Source organism: Arvicanthis niloticus, chromosome 9, assembly GCF_011762505.2.
Source record: "Arvicanthis niloticus isolate mArvNil1 chromosome 9, mArvNil1.pat.X, whole genome shotgun sequence".
Classification (NCBI taxonomy): domain Eukaryota; kingdom Metazoa; phylum Chordata; class Mammalia; order Rodentia; family Muridae; genus Arvicanthis; species Arvicanthis niloticus.
Genome location: NC_047666.1, coordinates 69,837,737 through 69,859,629, shown reverse-complemented (window position 1 = coordinate 69,859,629; position 21,893 = coordinate 69,837,737). Strand labels below are relative to the sequence as shown.

Sequence of the window (21,893 nt, the reverse complement as noted above, 5' to 3'; positions counted from 1 at the left end):
TTTCTTAGCTCTTTGATAGACAAGGGCTTAGTGGAAAGGTCCTATCTCCTCGATCAATAATACAAAAATTCCCAAAACAAAACAAAACAAAATAAAAACTCCACAAGAGATGTATGGAGTTCTATTTGAGATTTGCCAACTACTTCCTGCCATGTAGCCCGCTTTAAAAAGTGGTTGATATACCCAGTGCCACTATATTGGAGAAGACTTATTTTTTCTTTATCAATGGATATTAATTATGTATCACTTCTTGGCTGGCATTGGTTCCCCATATCTATATTTCCTTCTAAGTGCTGAGATCCTATCTGGCTGCTAGTTATGAAGGCCTTGTGAGTGGTTTCAACGTCTTTATAAGTTTGTATATGCATCAGTTCTGCTGTATCTGAAATACATTATGTCCTTTGGAGTAATACATCACCTCTGGCTCTTAAAATATTTCTACCTCCTCTTTTGCATTGCTCTCTGAGCCTTGAGGGTAGTGGTTGGATGACGATACACGATGTAGAATGGAGTGCTCCAAAGTCTTCTGTGAATGATATATTCATAGTGGTATCTTCTAGATGGACATTTAATGAATGAAGTTTTAGTACTCAATTACTTCCAAAAATCATTTAATTGGAACACAAATAATGTCTTCATTGGTGCATTATAACAAATATATTTCATTGTGCATTGATAATGTTCATCTCTTTCCTTCATTCTTGTCCTTTATCCTTTTGAAACTCTTTTGTCAGTCTCTATCCCTAGTTAAATAGCTCTTCTGTTTTCACATCATGTATCCAATTATATTCTCTTATTTATCTCACATACATATAAACTTAAATCTAGATAAATTCTGTTCTTGAGAGAAAATACATGATGTTTGCTTTCCTAGATCTGGTTTATGTTGCTAAGCATAATCTGCAGTTGCACCTATTTTCCTGAAATTATGATAATTCTATTAATTTGTGACTGCTTAAAATGTGTATATTGTCACATTTTTCCCATTTATGCACATGGAGGCTAGCTAATGTTTCTATAAATGTGATATGAAACTATATTTGTGGCCTTCAGTTTTATACTGTATGGTAGTTTAGCAAGGTTGTTAAGTTTTCAGGGTTCTGAAAGAACATTCACTCTAGAGCTTTCTACTGGGTGAAACAGTTGACACACCACTGATAGAAAGGAAAGACTCTTTGTTTAGCTCTGTACCCCATTTTTAATAGGGTTATTTGGCTAAGAAGCACCTACAGAAATGTTCAACATCCTTAGTCATCAGGGAAATGCAAATCAAAACAACCCTGAGATTCCACCTCACACCAGTAAGAATGGCTAAGCTAAAATACTCAGGTGACAGCAGATGCTGGTGAGGATGTAGAGAAAGAGCAGAATTTCTCCATTGTTGTTAGGATTGCAAGCTGGTACAACCACTCTTGAAATCAGTCTGGTTGTTCCTCAGAAATTGGACATAGTACTACCTGAGGACCCAGCTATACCACTCCTCGACGTATATCCAAAAGATGCTTCAACATATAACAAGGACACATGCTCTACTATGTTCATGGCAGCCTTATTTATAATAGCCATAACCTGAAAGAACCCAGATATCCTTCAACAGAGGAACATATACAGACAATGTGGTATATTTACACAATGGAGTACTACTCAGCTATTAAAAATCATGACTTCATGAAATTCTTAGGCAAATGGATGGAACCAGAAAATATCATCTTGAGTGAGGTAACCCAGTCATAAAAGAACACACATGGTATATACTCGATGAAAAGTGGATATTAGTCCAAACTCTCAGAATACGCAAGATAGAATTCACAGACCATATGAAGCTTAAGAAGAAGGAAGACCAAAATGTGGATGCTTCAGTCCTTCTTAAAGAGGAAACAAAATACTCATAGGAGGTAGAAGGTGGGAGAGGTTTGGGAGAGAGGAGGGAGAGAGGGCAAAAGGGGGGCAGGATCAGATATGAGAGGATAATACACAGAGGTTCAGAAATTTGAACAGAGGTTTGTAGCAATGGGGGATGGGGAACTGGGGGTAGCCAACAGCAAGTTCCAGGAGGTTCCCAGGACCCAACAGGGATGAAGTTATTTGAATGCCCCAAAAAGGGAGGGAAAACCTGTAGAGACCACATCCAGATGTGAGACAAGATCCCTGGTTGGGGGAGAGAGCCACCCACTCATCTCCAAATTTTTAACCCAGAATGGCTTCTGTATAAAGATATATGAAGACAATGTGTGGAGCAGAGACTGAAGGAAGGGCCACCCAGAGACTGCCTCACCTGAGAATCCATCCCATATACAGTCACCAAACCCAGACACTATTGTGGATGCCAAGATGTTTCTGATGACAAGAGCCTGATATAGCTGTCTCCTTAGAGCCTCCCAACCAATCATTGGACTGAGCACAGGGACCCCAATGGAGGAGTTAGAGAAAGGTCTGAAGGAACTGAAAGGGTTTGCATAGGAAGAACAGCAATATCAATCAACCAGAATCCCCAGAGCTCCAAGGGACTAAACCACCAACCAAAGAGTATACATAGATGGACCCATGGCTCCAGAAGAGTCCTGGCATCAATAAGAGGAGAGGCCCTTGATCCTCTGAAGGCTCTATTCCCCAGTGTAAGGGAATGCCAGGGTGGTGAAGTGGGAATGGGTGGGTGGGAGAGAGAGCACCCTCATAGAATCAGGGGGTTGGGGAATAGGGTAGAGGGTTCAGGAGGCGAAATCTGGAAAGGGGATAGCATTTGAAATGTAAATACATAAAATATCTAATAAAAACAAACAACCAAAAAAAGAAAGTAAAGATTCCTCCTTGTCTTCAGTTTTCAACAGCATCTATTCTCATTTGTTTTCTTGAAGACAGAAATGCTAATGGGTGAGATGGAATTGCAAAGCAGCTTTAATTTGCATTTCACTGAATCTGAGGATGTTAAGAAGTTATTCAAGTATTTATTGACCATCTGTGTTTAGTCTTATTGGTTGTATTATTTGATTGGAGGAACTGAACTCATTTTATAGTTCTTAATGTGTTTGATTAATATCCTACTTGATACATCCTTGGCAACAATTTTTCCCCCTTCTGAATAAGGTTTGTGAATCCTGAAAATTGTCATTTTAAATTAAAATGAAACTATTTAATTTCATGTAAATTCATTTGTTACATTTGGAATTATTTCATGTATTACTGAAGTCTCTTAAACAAAGACATTGTACCTTTCTTTAAGTGATTTATCAATTTTTCTTTAGCTATTTGAAGATATTTATAGTTTTTGACTTTTTAAGTTATGACTGACTAGTTTTATTTTACTACTCTTATCAATATTGCATACTAAAGTGTGGGTTCATTTCTTTTTTCTTTTCTATTTTTGTCTTGTCTATTGGTCTATATATTCCTTCTTATGTCAGTGCTATGCTATCTTTGTTAATGGGGTTCCATAATATAATTTTAGATTATGTGTTCAGATACATCTGCACTGCTTTCTGTTAATGAATTTCCTGGTTATTTGGGTCATTTGTACTTCCAACTGAATTTTAAAATTGGACTTATAGTTCTACTGAGAATTTAATTTGGGTTCTGAAGAGGAATGTGTCATATCTATAACTTGCTTTGGATGATATAGTTGTTTTCACAATGTTATTCTAGTTATCTCTGAACATGGGAGGCATTTTATTCTTCTAATGTCTTCTTTAATTACTGTCTTGGAGTACTCCACTGTAAGTTTCTTTTATATCATTGACTGATTTATTTCTAAGTATTTCATTTTTGTTGAAAGTATTTTTTTAAAAATGAAATTAATTTTGCCACCAATTTTTCACATTAAACCAGTCCTTTGGTTTATGTGTGCTGATTGTTCTGTTGACTTTGTTGGATATATTTGTAAGTTCTAAGAGTTTCTTGGTGGAGGGTATAGTATTTTTTTATATACACTTTTTGGAAATGTACATATTTTTTCTGCTTTTTTCTTGTTTGAATTTATTTTTCTTGAAATATTGTGCTTGCTAAAATCTTATGCAATATACTGAATAAAAACAGTGGGAGCAGTATTACAGTCATGTTGCATTTTATGCTAAAATGACTTCAACACTGTTATATCTCTCTTTTTAGGTGGGGAAATATTCTTTCTAACTGTAATTTCTTCAGCACTCTTATCAGGAAGTTATGAGGAAGTTCATCAGATACTTTTTCTTTATCTATTGAGACAATTTCATCTACACCTTAAAGCTTGCTCATGTATTGCATTGCATTTTTTATTTGGATATATTGGGTCAAATCTATATTTTTAGCATCAAACTAATTTTGTCATGGTATACAACCTTCCATGTCATTCATATATATATATATATATATATATATATATATATATATATATATACACACACACACATACTTGAGTGTGTGTATGTGTATATATAATGTTTTTGTAAGTTTGTGATAGGGTTTCATGCCACTTGCTCTGACCTCAAATTCACTGCGTGTCATAACTGACTTCAAGCTTTAGAACCTCTGGCTTCATTTCCACTAAGGTGTTCTTGAGTACAGTTTGCAATAATTTTACTGAGAAACTTTGCCTCTGTGTTGATTTGAAAAAAAAAAATAGAACTTTACTTTTCTCTTGTGTTGGATCCTTATCAAGTTTTGGCATGAGGGAAATTATGTCGTTTCTCTTTCATTTTGTGGAATAATTTGTGAGTTATTTGGAGAAGTTATTGTTTTAATCTTTTGTAGAACTCATGTGAATCAATCGGACCACACACTTTATTAGTGGTAGATTGTATAACTGCTCTAATATCCTTGTTAGTTTTAATTCTGTTTATTTTTTATAATTTTTTTTTGTTTTTTTGAGACAGGGTTTCTCTGTGTAGTCCTGGCTCTCCTGGAACTCACACTGTAGACCAGGCTGGCCTCAAACTCACAAATCCACCTGCCTCTATCCCTTTTGTTAAATCATCTGTTTCTAGGACTTTATGCTATTCTATTTATCAATCATTCTCAATCCATGGGTTGTGACCCCTTTCAGGGTCTATCAACTCATTAAAAGCGGTCTTAGATCAGATTACATATCAAATATTTATATTAGAAAATAGTAGCCAAATTACAGTTATAAAATAGCAATAAAATAATTTTATCATTGGGTATCACCACAAAATGAGAAACTTTACTTAAGTGCTGTAACGTTAAGAAGGTCGAAAACCACTGTTCTAGCTTTTTTCATTTTGGTAGTACAAAGTTTCCTCATATTCCCATGGATTCCAATAGAATCTATTTTGATTTCTTTCTTGTAAATTTGGATTTTGTTGTGTAGTTTTTCTAAGTATAGGAATTTCCTAACTTCTTATAATAGCATGCCATTTTATTAACAGTCAAACTTGGTACAGAGTGCTGGTGGTACAACTCTAAGTGTGCACTTAGCATGGGTGAGGATCTGGGTTTAGGGGTAAAAATCCCACAATCACAATCAGAATGTCTGGTGGCTCAAGTGATACCACCTATTTGAAGTAGTTAAGATTTTTGCTTTTCTTAGATACTTATTATGATTATGCTGAGGTTCTTGAGAATGAAGATCTACTCACAAATGTTTATCAAGTCAGAAGCAACATACACAGCATAGTGAAGTCTGCCCAGTGAATATATCTGGAGAGAAAGCATCAACCTGAGTAATACAAATCTATGCTTATCTGCATTTATCCTATATTTTATCAGGTTATGACAGGGCCCAAATATATTAACACAGAATTAGTATGACAAGAATTAAACACTGTTTCCTGCAATTTCAAGACTGTTGTAACAATCAGACTTATCACTTGGAAACTATAGTGATTATGTATTACTTAATCTTGGGATTCTGTTCGGAGACCTGTGGCTCTGGACTCTATAATAGAAGTAGAACATTTCAAAGGCTTAAAGATCTTAGGTATTGCCTATAATAAGACCTTTTATTCCACAGAGAAGGAGCAATAGGATACTTGGATACCTACCAAATTGATGCATTTCAATTATACATCAAGGATTAGGCCAACTACACAAATACATTAGATATATCTTGTGTTAGACAGGAGGCAAAACTTTTGAAGGAGAGGACCTGGCATTGAGAAACCACCACTCCATTTAGTGGACTACAAATTTTCTACAAAATTCTTGTGTTTAAATATTGAATTCATTCAAGACCTCATGCTTGCTAGTTCCATAGAATATGATTATGAATCTTGACTCCTGAGTACTGTTACCTGCTAAGACACCATAAGACTTTAGATACCTCAGATTAATGCACCTACTAGGTACTCTTGTGATGTAATTTTAATGTGTTTACCAGAAGAACCTTGACACATAGGCAGCAATGAGTGAAACCAGTTTTGTAGGATGTTACCACCTCCTGCATCTTAAGGTTGATCACTAAGTGTCCTGGTCAATTCTTCCTTTTTTATTTGTTCTCCCTATTCTAAACAGAGCTGTCTGGGTTCACTTGACCAATATATTTCCAGTTCTGAGACCTTATTGATTAATGTGTTGTCATATATTTTCTTTACCTGGTACACATAGCATTAAGGTGATTATACTTGTTTGTCTCATTATGGTTCTACATATGTATTCTCACTGTATAACATTGTATTTTTGTCTTCACAAGTGTAAGTTTAAACTAAAAGCAACACTATTAAAAACCCACAGAGAAGAAAACATAAATAAATCTTTCTCTTCAATTGTACAGATTTATATAGAAGGTTATTCAGAGATTATATGTAATAATACATAAATAAACAGACAATTAAAATTAAAGAAACAAAAATCAATGTATACAGACACACCGAAAAGTATGCTTCACCACATTATGTTTGCTACAGTCAGTATATAAAACCTTTCAAGAATGCCAAAACTAACATGAATTCATAGATGACTACTCCTTTATAAAATGCTGGTTCTAAAATGAATAATGACGCTGCTCTTCTCTGCTGTCTTGCATTTTTGGACCTTTTCAAATAATGGAAATCACCTTTGGAGTCATTCTCATTTTGTGGGAAAGACTGTCCTTACCAAGGAGTGGCATTTCAAGTGGACATCTAGGATGTTTCCATACTGAGTGACAGGGAACATAGTTATAGGGCCTCAGTACAAGCTCCTCAGGATGGAGTATAGCAAGACCTTCCTTAGTTCAGACTCTTTTGTAAAAAGTCAGGCAGTTCTGCCATCAGCTTTCACTGTACACCATTGGTCCCTGTGCTGGCATTTGCATTATTCCTCTCGAAACACATTCTTATTACTTGGAGGAGATAAGATGGAAGAACCATTATGTATTTGTGTTAAATGCCCATGGAAGGCCATGAGTTACAGCCTAGGTCACTAATCTGACATGTTATAGAAAGATGTAGAACATATAAGAAGTAGGAAGAGCTTAGAAGAAGGAAGTTATGTCATAAAAGGCATGCCCTGAAAGGGGATATTAGGTGCACAGGTGTTTCCTCTTACTCTATACTTGTTGGCCTCCTGGCAGGAACAGTTTTGCTCCACTACGATTTTGCTGTTCTGCCACGCCACAGACCACAAAACAATGGAGCCAAGGGATCAAAGGCTGAAACTTCAGGAAATGTGATCCAAAATTTTCTTTCTGATATATAAATTAATTCAGATGTCTTACTATACTGACAGGAGACTAACAAGGACCATTCTATCTCTGTGATGGTGGTATGTTTGTTTCCAATTTTACCTTTTCCTTAAACATTGTATATTCTGACCTGATTTTATTCTCAATATATTTATCTCATAATTAAAGTGTACTTGTCAAATTTTAAATTATTTAGGACTGACAGTCTCTGCATAGTGGGTTTTTAGTGAGCTATAATTAGTATAGAGTCAGTCTTACACAGTAAAATTCTCCATGTTTCCCTGCCATATATGATAAATAAAATAATTGTTTTTCTGTTTTGTGATAAGATGTGTATCTTATATTATCACCTTTAGTTTAATAACTCCTTAAATAGGATGGCTATAACCATGCATTTTGCTTCCCATCTTGCCCAGGTTGTGTGTCATACTTCATTTGTCTTGGTGTCTATTGTGAAGTTTACAGAGAAGATGTTAGTGGTAGGCAAGGAAAAGTAGACAGAAAGCCTCAGGTCTTTGGTGCTAATAAAGGCATCAGTCTGTGGACAGGAAGAGGTAAGAGTGAGGACGATGATTCTTCCTGTGCAGAGGAACTCATTTACCTTAAACACAGCTCTAGGGACCATGAAAAATACTTCATTCCGACACATGGAACAATATTTTTAAAGGTTGCCTAACATTTACACTTAATACTGTCTGGTGCTAGTTCGGAATTCCGTTTACAACACAGTCAAAAACTATGAAGAATTTTGTACATTGCAGAAACAGGTTTGTAATGCCAGCTAATTGTAAGGCTGACTTGGGAGAATCACAAGTTCACAAGTTCAAGGCTTATCTGGACTATAGAGTGATGTTAAGGCAAGACTAATTGATGTAGTGAGACTATCTTACAATATAAAGTAAAAAAGATAACTAGAGGTATAGGTTGTTAGAACACTTGCATGACATGAGTAAGGCTCTAGATTTATTTCTTTTTCAATAAATAAAATATAATGCAGGAAAATTGTTGTTACTAAACGTGATCTAGTTATGTGATTTTTGAATCAATGAGAAATTTTGTTTGAATAAAAATAAGAGAGATGATTTCCCATAAATATGTGCTCATGCATGTATGTCGAGTATATATGAAGGTTGTTGCCTATATGGGTTTATATAAATTAAAATGAAGAGTATAATTCTGTAACATGAACATAGCAGCAGTGATCTACAAAGAGATTTTTAGGCAATTTGGGTATTGTGTAAAAAAAATAATTTGACCAATATCTATACAAATTTAGATTATCTGTGTTTACATAATAAATATTTTATTCATTTATTTAACAAAAAATATTTATAAATCATTACCTGAAGAACTGCCACATACATTTTTTTTTAACATTGATCAGAACACATGGTAGTCTATATAGGGCAAAAGTGAAATAATGCTAATAAATATATCTTTTTTTTGTAGATTAGCACGTGAGAATTCAGCATTTTATTCAGTTTGAGATGTGATGATCTTGGATGTGAGATACTGAATGTGAGCAAAGATGATCTCTTTGGAAACAAAAAAGCCAAGATTTTCATGAAGAAATTATGAATAAATTCCTCAGAAATTTGATGTTTTCCGATCAATAATATGTAAATGGGATTTTAAATGATGAATATTTTGAATTTTCAATGACCAATTTATAGAGATTTTTAAACACAGCAGAAACATCATAAATTGAAGCATGTTCTTACAGAAAATAAACTACAGCCACTTGTTTACTTTTGCAATCACCTTCTATGTGGAAATAGTAGCAGGAATCCTAGCAAATGGATTTATAGCACTAGTGAATATCATGGACTGGGCCAAGAGAAGAAGGATCTCTACAGTGGATGAGATTCTCACCGCTGTGGCCCTTACCAGACTCATTTTTGTGTGCTCTATACTCATTTGTATACTGTTATTCATACTGTGCACACATTTGCCTATGAGATCAGAATTGCTTACAGCAATGAATATTATCTGGGTACTGAACAATCATTTCAGCATCTGGCTTGCTACATGCCTCGGTGTCTTTTATTTTCTCAAGATAGCCAATTTTTCTAACTCTTTGTTTCTTTATCTAAAGTGGAGAGCTAAAAAAGTGGTTTTAATGATAATACTAGTGTCACTGATTTTCTTAACTTTAAACATTTTATCTTTAGAGATGTATGATCAGTTATCAATTAAGATTTATGATGGAAATATGTCTTATAGCTTGGTGGATTCAACACAATTTCTCAGAAATTTCTTATTTACCAACTCATCTGAAATTTTCTTAATCACCAACTCATCCCATGTTTTCTTACCCATCAACTCCCTGTTCATGCTCATACCCTTCTCAGTGTCCCTGGTAGCTTTTCTCATGCTCATCTTCTCACTGTGGAAGCATCACAAGAAGATGCAGGTCAATGCCAAACGACCTAGAGATGCCAGCACCATGGCCCACATGAAAGCCTTGCAAACTGGGTTCTCTTTCCTACTGCTGTATGCAATATACTTACTTTTCATTATAATAGGAATTCTGAATCTTGGATTGATGAAGAAAATAGCAATACTTTTATTTGACCACATTTCTGGAATAGTTTTTCCTATAGGCCACTCATTTGTGCTGATTCTGGGAAACAGGAAGCTGAGACAAGCTTCTCTTTCTGTGCTGCCTTGTCTGAGGTGCCAGGCCAAAGATATGGACATCATGAGTCCCAAATAAATTCCAGAGTACTTTATGCAAAATCTTGAGAATGATCAGTTCATAGGAAAAAATTGATCATATAGTAGAAAAAGAAAAAGTGGTGTTTCAAAGCTGGGAGGGGTAATATATAGGAGGTTAGGATGAGGATGAAGGAGACTAGCATTATATAAGTGATCTCAAGGGGAAATGGGAAAGGAGAGCTATTCTGCAATGAAGAGGGAGGTAAATACTGGAGGATGAGGAGGAGTTAGATATGTAAAATGACAATAAAAATGGAATCATGCTATTGTAAGAAAACCTATCTAATTCAGCATATATATAAATATATATTGTATATATATTATATAATGTATAAATATAAGTTCTATGCATATTTTAAATGAACTTATCTTGTATGGCCTGATAGTATTCCCTCCTACAGTCAATGACCATGAGATAAAAACTGTAATACCAACAAGGACAAGGTTTTTGAGTTCTTGGTCAGGGCTCTCAAAGAGACTCCTGAAACAAACAGCCTATTTGCTATTGCTGTTGGTTAATTTCTAGGGTTGATAGGGAAGTCCCAATTTCTGTTGACACCATGTACTTTAGAAATAAGAGCTTCAGAGCTGCAACTGGCCTTTCACTTTCTCCCTGAAGACTAGTTTTCATGGTATTATAATTTGCTTTACAAGATTACAAAAGAAGTAGGCATGATAATCATATCTCACAATGACACTTATGAACCACTTCAATGACCAGCGACCACCATTGCACAATAGCCCTATTGGTCATTTAGTAGCACACATATCTTGGTGGTAACCAATTTCTCTGTAATTGGACTTAAGAGCATTTCAACAAGAGGACTACCATGTCTGGCACAGGAATCTTAGCTAACTACTAACAAACTGAGTGAAATCATGGTTTTTGGAGGAGAATATACAACAACTGATTTACTAAATCAGCATAATCCCTGATGACAATATATGAACATTTGCCAGTGTACTCACAAGTAAATGTAACCTTTATCTGTCATCAAGAAAACTTATCTTCAAAACAGATGAGGATGAGTACAGAAAACTATAAACAAACACATGCAGAGCTGTGAAACCCAGTCCCAATTTATAAAGCAGTCAATAGTTAAGACCCAGAGGAGAATATGAAAGAGGCACAGAAATATTGTAAGAGTCAGAGCATGTTACACCAGAAGGTATATCCTTAAAGACTCATGAAAATGACCACGCAAATATTAGCTGAACAAGGAGGACATTACAAACATGTTAAAACAGACAATGAAAAGCCTACAAAGTATCAAACATACAGAAAGATATACAGGCCTGAGAAAAGATGAGAGCAGGAGAGGTAGTCCTCCCCAGGGAAGAGCATGCCAATCAGCTTGTGAGTACTGAATGGTCATTTCTTTTCTGAAAACACACTAACAAGTATTATGTGGCCATATATGTACATATATATATATATATATATATATATATATATGTGTGTGTGTGTGTGTGTGTGTGTGTGTGTGTGTGTGTGTGTGTGTATGTGTGTGTGTATGTGTGTGTGTATATGTGTGTATGTGTATATGTTATATGAATGTATATTGATGTATGTAATATATATATATATATATATATATATATATATATATATATATATATATACTTGCAGTAGCAAATAATGAAAAACAGAGGCCATAAATTTAAAGGAAGTGGGGAGGGTTTTTGCAAGGTCTTGGAAGAAGGAAAGGAAATAGAGATAAGTTGTAATTAAAATACAATCTCAAAACCAAAACAAATCAACCAGAGTACATTAGAAACATATTTTGAATAATCATATAATCTGACTTCGTAACATCCAATATTAGTCAGTTTTATGGGGACACAATCAGCTGAAATTTGCATTGTATATAAATGTTACACAAAAATAAAGTAATACAAAATTTCTATTAAAATATTATTTGATAAGTATAGTCTTTTAATATATTTCTAATATGGCTTTTCTGTGCAACTGACATTTACATATTAATATTTGGAGTAACAACTAACTAAATGCATTATACCCTGAACACATGCAATTCTGTGTACTTTTATATGGGGATCTTCATAGACAATAATTTTCCATTATCTTAAATATTTTGAATTTTGTTTTAATCTTTAACCTTTGGAAATTTGCTATGTAAGATATTTGTATTCATTTGTATCTAGGAGACAGGTACTCATTTGTGTACCTTTTGTATACTGCTGTCTTAGAACTGAATGAGCAGTTTCTTATTGGAGGGAGGAGAGATCCTCATCTACACTGGGGAAAGAAAGAGAACTTCTAAGTCTTCTGCTGCTTCTGATACTCATGAACCCCATGGAGCTCCTCTACAAGGTTGAATATACCTAAGACTTTCTAGAGGAAGGAGAGTCTGAACTACAGAACTGTTTGCCAGTCATGCACAGAGCTCCTGGAATGCAGCTCTCAGAAGTCACTGCAGTGTGTGGGGTGGCCTTTTTGGCATGCACCTGCCTTTGAGTCACCCATGTTCCTGTAAATCTGCCTATTTCCAACCTCTTATAATTAATCCCAGTAAATTTACTAGTTCACTAAATTTGACTGGAGTTGATTCATTTCTCCTGCCCACAATGTCTGGAATAAACTGTAGTCATGTCTTACAAAAATATGTATGGTGCATCAGATTTTTCTAAGATAGGTTGAACAAAATTCTTTTCACCACATATGGCACCTTAATGTCAGGCCAAAGAACTGAATTCACCCAAGTCCATGTAAACCAATGAGTTTACTGTGGTATTGTTTGTTTCCTTGCTTGCTTGTGTGTTTTCTTTTAGCAATTTACTCTGAATTGAAACAATCCATCCAGGAGAGGGAATGTCTTGAAAAGCTGAAATTTACAGGATTAATGATGTCCTCCTCACCTTGCTATGCAATCAGTAAACAACCAGTGGGAGACTAGAACCAGCTGAGTGGTCAGAAGGAGACTCTGTTGAGATGAGTTGCCTAAAAGATACTATGACTTTCAAATCAATTTCAAATAATACAGAGAACATCATTTGTGAGTTGTCATCTATTTGGGAGTAGGCTTTTAGTTGTGCAGTTGACTTTGAGTTCAGCCTCATTCCTTTAATTATTTCTCAGCCTATCTCACACAGAAAATTGAAAACATAACAAAGCAAACAAAAATCAGCTAATTAATTCAAAATGTTGGATTTTAGTTTCTATTAATTTTCTTTGGTTTGTCATGATTCGGTACCTGAGAAAAGTGCAAATGTGTTTGTGTTGTCTCACCAGAAAAAAATCTCCCACAATATTGGCACAAACTAACAGATCCTTGTTGAGTGGTACTTAGAGTCTGTTAGCTATCTGAAAATGTTGTTTAAAGATAAGGTGTCATACAGAGTACACTCCAGGAGGAAGAAAACAAATAAATTGATTAAAATAATTTTTTTGATTTTTTGTTACTTTTTATTGGATCTTTTGTTTATTTTCATTTCAAATGTTATCTCTCTTTCGAGTTCCCCCTCCAGACACCCCTTATCCCATTTCCCCTCCCCGTGCTTCTATGAGGGTGTTCCCCTACCCACCCAGCCACTCCCACATCCCTACCCTGGCATTCCCCTATACTGGGGCATCAAGCCTTCACAGGATCAAGAGCCTCTCCTCCCTTTGATGCCTGACAAGGCCGTTCTCTGCAACATATGCATCTGAGCCATGTTTCCCTCCATGTGTACTCTTTGGTTCTTTAGTTTCTGGGAGCTCTGGAGGGGTTTGTTGATATTGCTGTTCCTCCTATGGGTTGCAAACCACTTCATCTCTTTCAGTTGTTTCTCTTACTTCTCCATTAGGGACCAAACACTCAGTTCAATTGTTGGCCGTGAGCATTCGCCTCTGTATTTTTTAGAATCTAGCAGTCTTTCAGGAGACAGCTATATCAGGCTCCTGTCAGAATGCACTTCATAGTGTCCACAATAGTGTCTGGGTTTGGTGACTGTATATGGGACGGATCTCCAGGTGGGGCAGTCTCTGGATGGCCTTTACTTTAGTCTCTGCTCCACACTTTGTCTCTGCATTATCTTCCTGGGAATATTTTGTTCATCCTTCTAAAAAAGGACTGAAGCATCCATACTTTGATCTTTTTTCTTCTTGAGCTTCAAGATTTGTATCTTGGGTAATCCTAGCATTTGGGCTGATATCCTCTTATCAGTGAATGCATACCTTGAATGGCCTTTTGTGATTGGCTTACATCACTCAGGATGATATTTTCTAGTTCCATCCATTTGCCTAAAAATTTTATTTAGCAATTGTTTTTAATAGATAAGTAGTACTCCATTGTTTAAATATACCTCATTTTCTGTATCTGTTTCTTTCTTGACATCTGGGTTCTTTCTAGCTTCTGGCTATTATAAATAAGGCTGCTATGAACATAGTGGAGCATGTGTTCTTGTTATACTTTAGAGCATCTTTTGGGTATATGCCCAGGAGCGGTATAGCTGGGTCCAATTTTCTGAGGAACTGCCAGACTGATTTACAGAGTAGTTCTACCTGCTTGCAATCCACTAAAATAAACTTGTTGTTGGTGTTGTTGTTAGTGGTGGTAGTTGTGGTGGTTGCCATGGTGGTTGTGATGTGTGTGTGTGTTTGTGTGTGTGTGTGTATCTCTGTGTCTATGTGTTTGTTTATGTTTGTATGTTTGTATTTATAACTTACTCAGTCTGTATGATGCTACCTGTATATATGTTTTCATGACTGACCATTTAGTATTGGATAACCAATTGGTGTATTCATCCATTGAGAAGACTATTATTTCTACTTTTAGGATATTTAGTTGCCTATATTTCTTTGGGATGAGGTCTGTTTAGGTTTTACCCATCCATGATTATTGATGTTCTTGTTCAATTCGTGTATAGGCATCCATATTGGTAATGTTTATGCGTGTAGCTCCTGAAATTCCTAGGATACAGAATCTCATAGCAAACATTCTGTTTCTCTGGCTCTTGCTGTCTTTCCAGCCCTTCTTTCTGTAACAGTTCTTGGTCATCAGGTATTATAGTAAACAGTAGATGTATGGGACCCACAACTCTGCCTTCTGATTGGTCGTGCTTTTATATGGTAATCTGTTGCAAAGATAATTTTCTTTGATAAAGGGTGAGGACTTATCTTGTTATGTGTTAGAAATAAGAGGTAATTTCATTAAATTGGTGAAAATTGTTACTGTAGTAAGATTCAGATGTTGAGACCCGTAAGGGAGAACATGCTCATAAATTCTGTATGTAAAGTAAAATCTTTAGTAAGAGAGAATTCTATATGATTCAAAATATTTATTTTTTATTTGTGTAAAAACATCCTTCAAATAGTAGAGCATGCACATGGAATAGATATTTTTATTCTCCTAATGTTATTAATTTATTTGCTTATTCAAGTAATAAATACAACTGCATGTTGAATATCTGTTATATGTGCTTTTGGTGATATTTTCATAAAATTTAAAAATCTATGAAATGAAAACCAAGAGTCTATAATATGCTAAAATGATAAAACATATGTATGTAGCTATAATCTCTATTCTTTAAAACTTTATAATGTTCACATACATATAAAGTAGGTTTTCTTTTTTCATGTAAAGTGTTGGGGTCCACACTAGCCCCACGTTGGGGCAGCCAAAAAATGTCGCGGCCCAAGAAAAATGTTGAGGCCCTGCCAACCCATGTTTGGGAGGCCACTGTATCCCAGCCCAAGCTGCTGCTCCGGTCCAAGGGTCGGGGTTCAGCAACAGAGAGAGTGAGGGCAGTCGCGAGGAATGAAGACCAGACAGAGTGTATTTCAATCCCATTTATTATTCAGTCTCTCTTCTTCTCCCCAAGTCCCAAGTCTTGAGTTCCTAGTCCCTAGTTCCTAGTCCCTAGTGCCTCCAAGTTCCAAGTTTCTTCTTCCAAGTGCCAAGTGCCTAATGTCTAATAACTAACTCCAAGTTGTTCTCTCTAACCTAATTCCTAGTTCCAAGTTGTACTCCAAGTTGTACTCTCTGAAGTGTCTTCTTCTCTCTTCTGTGTCTCCCTAATGTCTGCTGTGTCTGATTCTGATCTGTTCTGTCTCTGCCTTTTATATGTCTCACTTCTAAGCCACGCCTCTAAGTCATACCTTTAATCATGCCCTTAGGTCTTGTCTCTAAATCTGATCTCTACACTTCTAAGTCATACTCTTAAATTACACACCTTTAATCTCACACATCTTTAATCTCACACACCTTTAATCTCAAGGAATCTAAACCAAGATTATCGGAGTGTGCTCAGCTGTTGTAGGCTATTGTAATCCAAGTCACGTGTCAGGGTATATGGCTCAAGATGGCTGCAAAGCTGATAACCGCTTTCTGCTAAAAGTCGGCCCCCAACAGTAAAGAAACCTGAATAAATTTTCTGGAATTATTTATCTTTGCTTGTCTTACATATTACTAATTGTGAGATCTTTTAAGGATATAAAGGGAAAGAAAAAAGATCAGTCACATGTCCATAAAAGGCTTTGCCTGTCCAATGGGGTAGAATCATTGGAGTACATGGGGGGGGGGGGCATGCCCTTGTCAACAAAGTCATGTTCACTCAGTACTTTATTTAGTCAGGGCTTCTTCCTCTCCATATATGCCTGCAAATGTCCCACAGTGTGACTGGGGCAAAATGCAAAGGCTTGATATTTTTGTGGATCATACCTGACTAGGACTACTAATTGCTTCCATATCTTGGAAACATGCAATGTACTCCTGAAAGGTCGGGACTCCCCAGAAAGGAGGTCCACTTAAGTCACAGGATAGCACGCACCCAAAGGACCCACGAGAGACCGTCTTGCTGTAAAGCACATGAGGTGGTTTATTAAATCAGAGTTCTGGGCCAGCCCATATCCCCATATCTCACATAGGGGATAGAGGGACTGACCTCGTGGCTCAGGGGTCTAGCGCTTATATATGGGCGGGGTGGGGAAAAAGTGAAGTTTCGTGCAGGTGCACAGGATTGGTTGTTTTACTTTTTTTGAACACTAGTAGGCCGTACCATGGGGGCAGGGTGTAGTTCCTCCCTTGGCCAGTCAGTTTCTGGGATGTTCTTAACAGGCCTTTGTCTTGTAACTCCCCCTCCTCTGTAACTAATTAGATGGGCCCAAACCTGCTGGCAGGCACTTTTCTGCCCAAGGTCTAAGGCGAAAAATTTACACATATTTCATAAAATGGCCTTTATAATTTTTCACTCTACACTCCTACTAAAGAAGAGATGAAGAAAACTTTCATCTTCAACCCAGCTCAAATAATCTGAATCCTGTGTCCTAAATGTACACATGCCAGTGGTATAGGTGGATCATGTGGTAGACTTAATTTTTTGTTAGTGTTTGTGAATTCTCCATAATGGTTCCCAGAGTGACTGCATCCATTTGAATTTCTCTAACTATAAATAAGTATCCTCTTCCACCATACTTCCCACCATTTGTTGTTACTTGTAAGAAGAACAGTGAGTACTTAGTCTAAGCAAGGCAGCAGATTCTGTCTCCTGCACTACTACAAAAATAGTTCAATAACAGGAAGACAAACTTGTTTCAGAAAAATCTGAGAAAGGTATGACATAAAATACTGTACAGTTATGGAAAGCACAAGCTAAATATTTCCATTTTTTCCATTATTTTGAACATCTACTTCTGTATCTACCTATCAATCTTATCAGATTAGATAGTCTATTTTGTCTCCAAACTTAAGAGTGTATTCACATGTAGATCTCTTAAATATCCAGAAAAAAGAGAATGCTCAATAATTTTAATAATACCTTTTTATGATTTTTCTTAAATCACTGTCTTGATGACCTAGATTTTTTTTAATTTAAAATAATAAAATAGGTTTTTATGATGAGATAATGGGTAATTTTTTATAGCTATGTAGATTTAAATAAAAACTTTTTTTTGTTTTGATTTGTTTTGTTTTTGTGTTTTTTGAGACAGTGTTTCTCTGTGTGGTCCTGGCTGTCCTGGAACTCACTATGTAGACCAGGCTGGCCTTGAACTCAGAAATCCACCTTCTCTGCCTCCCAAGTGCTGGGATTAAAGGCATGCATCACCACTGCCCGGCTAAATAAAAACATTTTAAAGTGAGCTTTGATAGGCTTAATAAATTTGATTATTAGATTTAGGTTTAGTCAATATATGACACTTACCATGAATGAATAATTGAGTAAGAAATGCAGGTAACTCAGAAGCACACATACATGCAATATTTATTTTTTGACTGAGAACATATCTGTCTGAGGAAATGCAATTTTTCACTCTTTCACATAACTATAGAGAAAACTAAATTCCTACAGAGACCTTTGTTGAGGTGAAAAGTTTATGTGGCTGTATTCAATTCAGAATCAAAATACAGTGATGGCCTCAGGGACGTCCTTCTGTGCTCAGTGTTCCCCCAATACATACTTGTGATGAGAAGTCCAGGCATATGCCATTTCAACATGTTCAACAACAGCAGTATTGTTTATATTCTTTTTTGTCTCTTTTCCCCAGAGTTCAATTTAGGTACACGGAAGGAGCAAAGTTAGAGCAAGCCTCTTGATTTGACATAGAGGGAATGTTTGTATATCTAATTTTTAGTAATTTTATGAAAATGTGTCCATTGCTTCCCTGATATACTATCTCCATGTTTCTTTCTCTTGATGAAGCGAAAATAACCTCATATATTTTCTTTATAATCTCTTACCTAGGTATAGTTGTAGTGATAAGTATGGCTAATTAATTTGCCCTCATAGTTTCTCTGGGTTTCTCATTATTTTTAAAAATTGATATTGTTTCAGGCAGCTGAGTATAGGGCCAGCCATATACACTGGAATAAATATGAAACATGTTTTTTGCTTGTTTATTGTTCATATTGTTATATTGGCCCTTTACTTACAACATAGCTATCAAAGAAGAAGGAAGGACAAGCTAATGTTAGTTTTCCCGAATTTTATAAGGTCATGTGTTTTCATGCCTGCAGTAAAAATGTGTAAACTGATGTTGGCATAGAAGAGGAAGTGAAAATAAATCTATAGGTCCTTAGTGACTATAGACAAATGTATCCTATGGGGCAAGTGTCAGACAGAAAGAAAAGGGGCTTCTGATGTGTACATAGCCTCTTTCTTCTTAGTGAATGATTTCTGAGACTGAAAACATTTTCATACATAAGTTTGCATGCAGTCATAAACTAGTATAATTTTACACAATGTTTGCAGTCAGCATTCTAATATATATTAAGGAATATATATATATATATATATATATATATATATATATATATATGCATTTTTAAACAGTAGCACCTTAAAACATATTAGTGTACCATGCATGAGTTACATGATTCAGACAGGCTGAATGGAAGAAAAAATGATGTTAAATGGGCTTTTTATTCAAATAATAAGTGCATGGAAATTGGCATGAGCATTCCTTTCCATAAAATCAAATGATGAATATGTATATTCTCAGTACTGGGCCTTTGGAAAGTAATGACTTTCATGACATTATTGGGTTTGAGGAGTTTTTCAGTAAGTCATTTGCACACTGTATATATGCTTGGAACCTAGCTGATTCAAAATTTTCTAAAGTCATGTGGTACTAAGGAATTACTAGGTACAAATTTATATTTTTGATCTCTTATGTAATGGATAGACATTTTATGATTTATCTAATACTCACGTTAACAGCTTAACATATGCATATAAGAAGAAAATGAAAAAAATGAATGATGCAAATAAATATATTACTTAGCACAAGAGATCAACATTTCCTTCACCAAAATTTGCAATGTCTCTAGGCTGCTATGTGTGATGCAAATCACATCTAAATGGAGGTCAGTTCTTCTCTAGGAAATTATAAGACTTTTATGATGGAAAGGATGAAACCATTAGCAAGGCTTGGTGGCACATATGGAATTAGGCCTTTAAGTTGTTTAAGGGAACATGATATGGAACTTTGTTTATTGAATTTGCTGAACATTTTAGCAGCACCTTTTAAAGAACCTCAGACAGTGAAGATAGAAATTGAAGCATCCAAGTGAAGATGAATGGTGTCCTACACATCACATTTATAGTCATCCTGAGTGTGGAATTTATAATGGGCAACTTTGGCAATGGATTCATAGCAGTGGTGAACATCATGGACTTGGTCAAGGGAAGAAAGATCTCTTCAGTGGATCAGATCCTCACTGCTCTGTCTATCTCTAGAATTGCGCTGCTGTGGTTAATATTAGTGAGTTGGTGTCTATTTATGCTTTACCCAGGACAATGGATGACTGAAAGAATAGTTGGCATAATACACAGTATATGGACAGCATTCAACCAGATTAGTCTCTGGTTTGCTACAAGTCTCAGCATCTTTTGTTTTTTCAAGATAGCAAATTTTTCCAACACTGTTTTCATTTATTTAAAGGTCAGAGTTAAAAAAGTAATGACAGGGACATTGATAATGTCTTTGGTTCTGTTGTGTTTAAATATTATAGTTATCAATGCACCAGAGAACATTTTAATCACCGAATATAATGTAACAATGTCTAACAGCTTGATCTTGAATAACACACAGCTTTTTATGCTGTTTTCATTTGCTAACACCATGTTTGGGTTCATACCTTTTGCTGTGTCACTGGTCACTTTTCTCTTACTCATTTTCTCCCTGTGGAAACATCAGCAGAAGATGCGACACAGTGCCCATGAATGCAGAGATGTCAGCACCAAGGCCCACATAAGAGCCTTGCAGACACTGATTGCCACCATCTTCCTGTATTCCATTTTCTTCCTGTCTCTTGTTGTCAAAGTTTGGAGTTCTCTGCTTCTGGAGAGAACATTGCTGCTTTTTATCACACAGGCTGCAAAAACCGCTTTTCCCTCGGTGCACTCCTGGGTCCTGATTCTGGGCAATGCTAAACTGAGAAAGGCTTCTTTCTTTGTACTCCTGTGGCTGAGGTGCAGGCACAAAGAAGAAAACCCTAGAGTGTACAGACCTGGGGTTCATTTATGTGGATCGTCTTGCATAGCTTAGAGGAAAATGGATTACCAGATAATGGTTTATAAGCTTTTTCAACTTGTAAGATAAGTACTCTAAGCATCTTCCAGTCTTTGTAGGGCATATAAAAACATGTTTGCTGGATATAAAATTGTATACATGTAGATTTCTTGAATGCAAGAAATAGTTATAGCAAATATTAATTTCATACCAGTTCATTCTTTTTAAATATCTCATAAGTAATCTAAATACAGGATATATAGTTACATATATTTTTTAAAGTAGAAATTTATATTCTTAACTACCTTGGTTGTTAGGATACCTTTTTTTTTAATAGCACAAGATTGGATCATCTTGGATGAAGAAACTTTATTTGAGAAAATACCTCCATCAATAGGGCAGTCAGCATGTCTGTGCAATATTTTATTGATTTATGATTGATGTGGGTAGACACAACTCACTTTTGGTAGTGTCACCTCTGAGATGGTGTTTTAGGTTTGTATAAAGGTACAGTATGAAAAATCCATGAAAAAAGCCCCAAATTAGCATTCCTTTGTGGCCTTTTCATCAGTTTCTGCCTTCAGATTGTTTTCTTGACTTCCTAACCTGACGTCCTTCAAGGTTGACTGAGTT

General features: G+C 35.8%; 2 protein-coding genes across 2 annotated transcripts; both read left to right on the top strand.

Moving 5' to 3' along the window:
- The first annotated feature begins 9,302 nt into the window (after window positions 1-9,302).
- Window positions 9,303-10,307, top strand: LOC117715782 (taste receptor type 2 member 123-like). Its single transcript, XM_034512628.1, has one exon. It carries the CDS (start codon window positions 9,303-9,305, stop codon window positions 10,305-10,307), a length of 1,005 nt encoding a protein of 334 aa, XP_034368519.1.
- A 10,014-nt stretch (window positions 10,308-20,321) lies between these two features.
- LOC117715781 (taste receptor type 2 member 116-like) lies at window positions 20,322-21,296 on the top strand. The gene has a single exon (XM_034512627.1). The coding sequence runs from the start codon at window positions 20,322-20,324 to the stop codon at window positions 21,294-21,296; it is 975 nt and encodes a 324-aa protein (XP_034368518.1).
- Window positions 21,297-21,893: the final 597 nt, after the last annotated feature.